Consider the following 8,938-nt stretch of genomic DNA (forward strand, 5'->3'; position numbering starts at 1 on the left):
ATGTTCTATAGAGCCTTAACTTTAACCATCATACAAACAACATTCTTGTAGAATTCTAAAGAGTTAATAATAATACTACTCTCCATAGTGAAATGTTTTGTCAAACTTTCTCACACTGGATCGTACCACTGTGTCTCACACTGGACCATACCACTGTGTCTGTATCCCAGGGGAGGACAGAGGTCCTGTGCTGGAGGTCATAGTGTCCAGGACCAACTTCATCTCCTCCCACACCAACAAGACTGGTCTGGTGGTGGGCCTGTCCACGGCCCTGGCCAACGCACGAGACCTAGCCGACTGGCTAGGGATTGGCCAGGTGAGCTCTCCATAGCAACCACATACTAGGCTCAGCCCTAGGATCAGTTTCTTATCTGAATCAGGCATTACAGCAGTGTTCTACCCTGATCATACCATCAAGTTAGTCTCAGTTTCACGTAGACAAGACATCTCCTGTAGTTTAAACCAGCTCATCCTTTCACCTTTTGACCTCCTGTCCTGTGTTCAGATAGTGTTCATGTCTCTGTCATCAGTTGGAGGTTTTGTAATTGACATTGCTGTTCTCAGGCTAACCAGTAACCACATTTGTGTTAGCCAGTGTTTTTTAGGGTTCATGTATCCGCCTCCCCTTTTCATATTTAATAAATGTATATAATAAGAGTTATTAGAATAATACTGATGTTTTTGTCAGGGAATCCCTGTAATAGTTTTGACCACAGTACGGTAATGGTTTGGAGTCCTGTTTCTCTGAAGCCATGCTGGAGTTGCTCTGGTAATCAACAGAAATCACGGTACCAATGCTGACAGATGACCTGACAGTCCTTTATTAATAATAATAATAATAATAGCAGTAATCATATCAGAAATGTATTTAATAACCTCCCTGTCCACCGCAGAGAGACATGGGAACTCATGTATGCCTGCATGTCCAACATGACCCCAGTCACACATGAAAACCACATGTAGACAGACACTCTTTACATTCACTTAGTATTTTCTTTTTGAGATAAATTGTATATCTGCTGAAAAACATTTTATATAACATTTATAAAGCATTTATAAGCATTTACAGCGGCTTATTCCTGAAAGCTATTATAAAGTGTTACCATAACATAATTTGTAATGCTTTTCAAACCTTGCGCTCAAATTCCAACTGTATCCTACCATTCCAGTCTTCTCTGTGACGGTATTGGTTGTCTACGTTGTGTTACTGTTGCAGAGTGTCCCTGGCAGACAGATTGTCTGGTTATAAATCGGGCTGTTTAGACTGGGGACGGGAGGGACTGGGGATGTTGGCTGGGTTTAGATGCCCAATACATTATCCAGGCCTTTAGATATGTGTACACACGCGCCTGCCCTGCCTGGCCACTCCACACGCCACAATGCACTGCTGCCCAATCCAGCGAGCCTCTGAGCACAACAGACAAAAAGCGCTCAGTTCCCTGTCCCTCTCCCCCGGACAAGGACAATGACAAACCTTTAGACACCCAGATGGGCCTTGCTTCCAGCTGGACTCACTTTATCTATCAATCACTCTCTGTCTCTCTCTCTCGTTCTGGTTCTCTTCCATCCACTCTGTCTCTCTGTCTCTCTGTCTCTCTCTCTCTCTCTCTCTCTCTCTCTCTCTCTCTCTCCTCAACTCTCCTCTTCAACTCTCACTCTCATCTCACGTCTCACTCTCACTCTCACTGCTCACTCGTACTGCTCACTCTCATCGCCCTTTCGACTGACTAGACATGCAGAGAAGACATTCATTCTCTTCTATGTTCTATGATCTCATGCATGGGTTCTCTATTTATCTGACTCCACTGTCTAACTCTCTTCTGTCTCTTGCCTCTACCCCCCTCTCTTACAGGTGGGTCTTGTTTTAACTTCCGGCACTCTGGTGCGTCCGTCCCATTGGCAGGTTCACATCCACGGCTTCCCGAGGACATCCTCAGCATACTGCGCATTTGCAGAAACACCGCATGGCCGTCATACGAACAAAGCCATGTGTTCACCTGATGTACAACATATACAGACCACTCTTTTTTTATTCGTGTTCATTACGCGCACACAGTAAACACCCACTAGGTATGCAAACACACGTAGCCATACCCCTCTCCATCTCTTTCTCATCTCTCTATATATACTTATAGTTCTGATCTCTTTATATAATACTACAGTACTATTGTCGGTTACTTCTCCTTACTACTATGTAGTTAGTTGTATATTGTGTCCTATGCATTTATCTCTCTATAGTATAAGTTGATTCATATTTTTCTCTACTCTCTCTGCTTTGCTTTATTATTCTTTTTGTTCAGTTGTTTGTCGTCGGCACGGTCTGTACCCCTGAGACCTTGTTCTCATCCTTTAAGCTAGCTCCCTGCCGCTTACACACTCAACCGGCTGAACCAACCTACCACTTACACACAACTACAACAGCTTTCCCCTGCACTTCACTGCCCTTCTCAAAACGTCCACCCCTTTTTTTTCCCGGCACAAAATGTACAAACATTTGTGTGCCATCCATAAAGAAACAGATATACTTAGTAGTATAGGAAATTGTTTATTCAGGTGTAAGTATAATGTGACGAGGCTCCTGAGGAATGATTGCTTCACTGCTCACAGTTTCTTTTTTTTTCGTGGCAATAGCAGCAGGATGTTTATTCACTGTTCACAGTCTGTTAATAGCTCCAAAATAATCTCCCCTGCGTCTCTCTTTCCATATCAACAGTGCTGAATCTCCTGGAGCATGACTTCTTATCTGTTTCTGCTTCAGCTTTAGTCATGCAGTGATTTTAGCAAGGCAGCCCAGAACGAGAGAGAAACAAAGGAGGGAGTGGTGGTGATGTCCTGCGAGGTGTTGGAATCAATACCTTGTTTATTGATTGAATATTCTGAGGGGCTATACTTTTCAAAAGGCATTAAAAAACGCCTGCAGAAAAAGGACAGACACGATAGCAAAAGGATTTGAAGATCCATCTATTGAGCAGACTTTGACCAGCAAAAAATCTGGCAAACACTGACAGGCAGGCATCTGTCCAATTGTTTGGTGTCCCATTGAGTTTATGTGCCTTTCTGTTGACGTGACTTATTTGCAGGACAGGAAATTATCAACTATGGCCGCACGGCAATATAGTGGAAACAGAAACATGATCATCACCATAAGGAGGGAGGAGGGCAATGAACCAATCAAACATCATGTACTAGTCGGCATTGTGGAACGAGGTAATATTTTCTTACCCCTAGCAGAGTGTGGTGTTGGATTATAATGAAAAAATTTGGGGGGAACTTTTGTTATTGGTTAATTTAGTCAATGAAATGGGTTTCCATAATTTCCATTCTATAGCCTTTTTTCATATTAAATGTTTTTATGGTTTAAGGTTATTGAAAATTCTCCTTCTAATAGATATAATTGGCATCAAATTTAGACTCTTTGGAGACGCTATATCATACTCTCATATTTCTTACTGTTATTTGTGTGTGGTGCCCACGTATTATTCCTATCCTTAATGAGAGGAGGGAGGGAGGCGGGAGGGAGTTTAGTGTTTTTCCCCCTTCGGGTCTTGGGGGATGGGGGGGAGGGGCGCGTAAGGATGGGGTGCGAAGGGGGGTGGAGCGGTGTGCCTGGGCAAAAAACTCCGCCGGATGTGGCTATAAGTCGCGGAGGGGTGGGGCGTGGCAGGGGGGGGGGGGTCCGCGCGGGAGGGGCGGGCGTTGAATGGGGAAATCGGGGACGTTGAACATTGGCAATCCAAACCAATGGACTATGACATGCCAAACGCAACATGCACGCATGTCAATCTAGACTGATAAAAAGACATGATCATATTCAAAAGACACTGAGTGGTGGTTAGCTGATAATACTTAAAAAATAAGCCTGAGAACAAAGACAAAAAGAAAAAAATTGTATACCGTGACAGTCGTTAAGATCTGGCCTCGCGTCAGGCAAACGGCACTGCGGTGGCCATGGACGGATTCGCGCCTTCCCTTGCCCATGTTGACGTACTACGTTGTTGTGTGTGGTGGGTGGATGCGGTTATCTGGTTCTTTTTGCAGGGTTAAGTCGTATCACTTATGTTATGTTTGTGCATGTTTTGGCATTGGTCGATGTGATGTAGTTTTGTTATGGTTTTGGGTTTATTAGCTTGTGAAATTTTGAATGTTGTTTTTTTTGGCTATATGGAAAAGATTAAAAATTAAAAAAAGAATTGAATAAGAGTCTGGGATCTCAGGAAGTGATTCTGTTACCTTTGTTTTATATGGTAATTGGTCGGCAGTGATGGCCTAGTGGGGTGGGGGGGTGAACTAGACTTGAAAGAGGGAGAATGAGTCATTGATGGTGTTTGGGTTTAATCAGATGCAGATTATCTAATAACAAGTTACAGTGTACTTTGCCAAAATAAAGAAGATTCCCCAAGCATAAAGTGTGTTGGTGTCGTGTGTAGGCGTAGCGTTGGGTAGCCAATGGCTGGGGTCTCTGTTTGGCGGATGGGATTGTCTACGATGATGTTGTCTTGGGAACGCCGCTCTCTTTTGGGTGTTGTGTGGGTTGGTGGGCTCTCGACGCTCGCGCTGTCACAGTTTTGGTGGGTGTTGGGGATTGGGGGTGAATGCGTCAGTGTGTTGTGGGGTGTTGGGTTGTGTTTGTGGGTGAGGTTGTGGTAAAGGATCCAGCTCGTGGCGATTTGTGCTCAGGTTTTGTTTCCGTACTTCCCGCAGAAGGCCAGAATCGCCGTGGTGCAGTGTGGTGCAAACCTTGGTCATGAACTACAGGAAAGTACGTGATGATCTCTGTAAGATTTTGCAACTAGATGAGGGTTTCTGTAGACCCAGATTATTAGTTGTTCTGGGGCTTGGGTGTTCTGGGATGGTAGTCGAATACTGTAGTTGGTAGAGTGGCTAATATGAATAGAGTGCTAAATTGGTAATGTGTTACGGTTTAAAATCATAGCAATGTGAGATTTTCTGGATTTTTGGTTGAATGGTTGTAGCTGCTAGTGATAAATGTTTACAGGATCTCTATCATGCTTTGTGTACGTAGGGAAAATCCTGCCAATCGGCAGTGGTATACAAATAACGCGCTTGTTCTCGTACCGCCACGGGTTATATATATATATATAGTATTATCTCTTCTTCTTTTTCTTCTCTGTTGTGGTGGTTGTTTCTGCTATATTATATAGGGTTATGTCTATTGAGTGTGGGTTTGTGGGTGGGTTAGTAGTATATCGCGTTCTCTCTGTATATTGTATATAGCTCTAGTTATATAATTATGTCTCTCCTCGTCTATATATAATATATATATATATATATATATATATATTAGTCACGTATATATATCTATATTATATAGTTATATAGGATATATATCGTGTATCCTAGTTATATATATATATATAGACGTTATATATATATAATATGAAGCGGTTAGTTCCTCTCTCTCTTCTCTTCTTTTTTCGTCTTTTATTATATATTTATATTATATCTCTCTCTCTCTCTCCTTGTGTCTCGTCGCTTTCTGTCTTCTGTTGATATGGTTTGAGTAGTGATATGTATTGTTATATTATTATATTTTTAGTATTTTTTTAGTTTGGGGAAGTAAAAAACCATATATATTATATTAAATAATTACTATGAATAACCTAACTACATTCTCTACTATATATATCTCTCTAGCTACTCTCTCTACTTCTATCATAGCCCTCTTAGCTCCCAATAAAAATAAAGGAACTAAAATAACACATCCTAGATTCTGAATGAAGAAAATATTCTTATTAAATACTTTTTTCTTTACATAGGTTGAATGTGCTGCGACGACAAAATCAACCACAAAATTATCAATGGAAATCAAATTTTCAACCCATGGAGGGTCTGGATTTGGAGTCCACACTCAAAATTAAAGTGGAAAACCACACTACAACGGCTGATCCAACTTTGATGTAATGTCTTAAACAAGTCAAAATGAGGCTCAGTAGTGTGTGGGACTCCACGTGCCTGTATGACCTCCCTACAACGCCTGGGCATGCTCCTGATGAGGATGGCGGATGGTCTCCTGAGGGATCTCTCCCAGACCTGGACTAAAGCATACCGCAACTCCTGGACAGCTTGCTGTGCACCGTGGGTTGGTGGATGGAGCGAGACGATGATGTCCCAGATGTGCTCATTGGATTCAGGTCTGGGAACGGCGCAGGCCCAGTCCATAGCATCAATGCACTTCCTCTTGCAGGAAACTGCTGACATAACACTCCAGCCATGAGGTCTAGCGATTCTCTCTTGCATTAGGAGGAACCCAGGCCAACTCCGTCACCCAAGCATATTGGTTCTTACAAGGGTTGAGGATCTCATCTCGATACCTAATGGCAGTCAGGCTACCTTCTGGCGAGCACTATGGAGGGCTGTGCGGCCCCAAAGAAATGCCACCGCTTCACACATGACTGACCCACCGCCAAATCGGTCATGCTGGAGGATGTTGCAGGCAGCAGAAGTTCTCCACGGCGTCTCCAGACTCTGTTCACGTCTGTCACGTGCTCATGGTGAACCTGCTTTCATCTGTGAAGAGCAAAGGGCGCAGTGGCGAATTTGCCAATCTAGTGTTTTCTCTGGCAAATGCCAAACGTCCCTGCATGGTGTTGGGCTGTAAGCAAAACCCCCACCTGTGGACGTCGGGCCTCATACCACCCTCATGGAGTTGTTTCTGACCGTTTGAGAGACACATGCACATTTGTGGCCTGCTGGAGGTCATTTTGCAGGGCTCTGGCAGTGCTTCACCTGCTCCTCCCTTGCACAAAGCCGGAGGTAGCGGTCCTGCTGCTGGGTTGTTGCCCTCTCCTACGGCCTCTTCCACGTTCCTGATGTACTGGCCTGTTCCTGGTAGCGCCTCCATGCTCTGGACACTACCACTGACAGACACACGCAAACCTTCTTGCCACAGCTCGCATTGATGTGCATCCTGGATGAGCTGCACTACCTGAGCCACTTGTGTGGGTTGTAGACTCCGTCTCATGCTACCAACTAGAGTGAAAGCACCGCCAGCATTCAAAAGTGACCAAAACATCAGCCAGGAAGCATAGGAACTGAGAAGTGGTCTGTGGTCACCCACCTGCAGAACCACTCCTTTATTGGGGGTGTCTGCCTAAATTGCCTATAATTTCCACCTTTTGTCTATTCCATTTGCACAACAGCATGTGACATTTATTGTCAATCAGTGTTGCTTCCTAAGTGGTTTGATTTCACAGAAGTGTGATTGACTTGGAGTTACATTGTGTTGTTTAAGTGTTCCCTTAATTTTTTTGAGCAGTGTATATATATATATCTCTCTATATCTCTATCTATCTCTCTCTCTATATATACAGTATATATATATATATATATATATCTTTCTTTCTCTCCAGCGATTCGCAGTTACTCTCCAGCCAAGCCTGTTCTTATCTTTGTGTTGTCGCGACGACAGACTCGTCTGACAGCTCTAGACCTGATAGCCTTCCTGGCCACGGAGGACGACCCCAAACAGTTGATGCACCAGGACGAGACTCAGGTGACCAGGCTTATACTTGTTACCTCCTAGTGGAACTAACCCTGTAATCAGAGCTGTGTACATCTACAGTATTTCTCTCTCTCGCTCGCTCTGTCTTTTTCTCTCTCTTAGTCTCTCTCTTTCTCTATCTCCTCTGACTGTTCTTCTATTCCTCCAGTCTTCCTATTCCTCGTCCTCTGCTGCTTGTTGCTCTCTCCTTTCTCATCGTCTCCTTCCTCCTCCTGATATTCTCTTTAAGCACTGGTTTTAGTGTAATTACAGAGGGAACTCAAATCAACTTCTACAGGAAACGCCTGTGTCATATCCCATTATTTTCTCTGCAYACTACAGGATTATTCCAAGATGAGAAAATGTGCTCTGATAGAAGATGGGCAGTAATTACCTTAACATGTGTGTCTGACATGTAGGGGCCCATAAACAAGGAGAATTTCTTAAAATACAAACACTCACACACACACTAGCTAATGCTCTCTCTCCTGCTATCTCTCTCACACACACACATTAAAAAACAGTAAAACAATGTATTTGCTCAAACCTGCCAAACAGCGAGAGAGCTGAGCAGAGCGGTGTTGGATGTGGATACAGAGAGCTGAGCGGTGTTGGATGTGTGTCTGGTGTATAATCCCTCATATTGGGCCTTATGAAGTCACAGTAGGCTTGGCGTTGTAAAAGATGGATATTAACATGTTTTATGGGGCTGCTCGCCTTTCACACCAAGCCTGTGGTCTGAGCGAAATATAGAGTGACTGACTTCAAACCCCAACTCGTAAAATACACACACACACACACACACACACACACACACACACACACACACACACACACACACACACACACAGCTAGACACAGCACACTAGTAAAATACTGTATATATATTTTTATTTTATTTAACTAGGCAAGTCAGTTAAGAAAAATTCTTATTTTCAATGACGGCCTAGGAACAGTGGGTTAACTTCCTTGTTCTGTTCGGGGCAAAACGACAGATTTTTACATGGTTAGCGCGCGGAGAGATCTCGTTCTTGCCCTTCGGTTAAAGTCCAACGTCTCACTAACACATAGGCTACTGCGACTACTGCTTAGCAGCAGAAAAATCAATTTTCATTAGAATACATTTCATCCTTTCTGCTCACATCATTTCCTAGCTCTGTGGTGTCTGTGTGTCTGTGTGTCTGGTGTGTGCTGTGGTGGTGTGTGTGTGTGTGTGTGTGTGTGCTGTGTGTGGTGTGTGTGTGTGTGTGTGTGTGTGTGTGATGTAGTGTTGATAGATGCGTGTGTGAGTGTGTTAGGAAATGTTGGAATCGTGGAATGAGAACCTTGCAAATTATATACCTAAGTGTTTATCTCCGTGATTATTTTTTTAGCAATCCCAATATTAGGCAATTGCGCATTTAAATAAAATGGGGCCGCGCTTCCACGTGGGTCGCC

General features: G+C 43.5%; 1 protein-coding gene across 1 annotated transcript in view; it reads left to right on the forward strand.

Moving 5' to 3' along the window:
* The window catches only part of LOC111972823 (activating signal cointegrator 1 complex subunit 3-like), a 219,004-nt gene that overhangs the window by 164,579 nt on the left and 45,487 nt on the right, over positions 1-8,938 (forward strand). The window contains 2 exon segments of the mRNA XM_023999929.2: positions 171-316; positions 7,430-7,513. Of these exon segments, the coding sequence (XP_023855697.2) occupies positions 171-316; positions 7,430-7,513 (230 nt within the window).

Source organism: Salvelinus sp. IW2-2015, linkage group LG2 (genome assembly GCF_002910315.2).
Source record: "Salvelinus sp. IW2-2015 linkage group LG2, ASM291031v2, whole genome shotgun sequence".
Taxonomy (NCBI): domain Eukaryota; kingdom Metazoa; phylum Chordata; class Actinopteri; order Salmoniformes; family Salmonidae; genus Salvelinus; species Salvelinus sp. IW2-2015.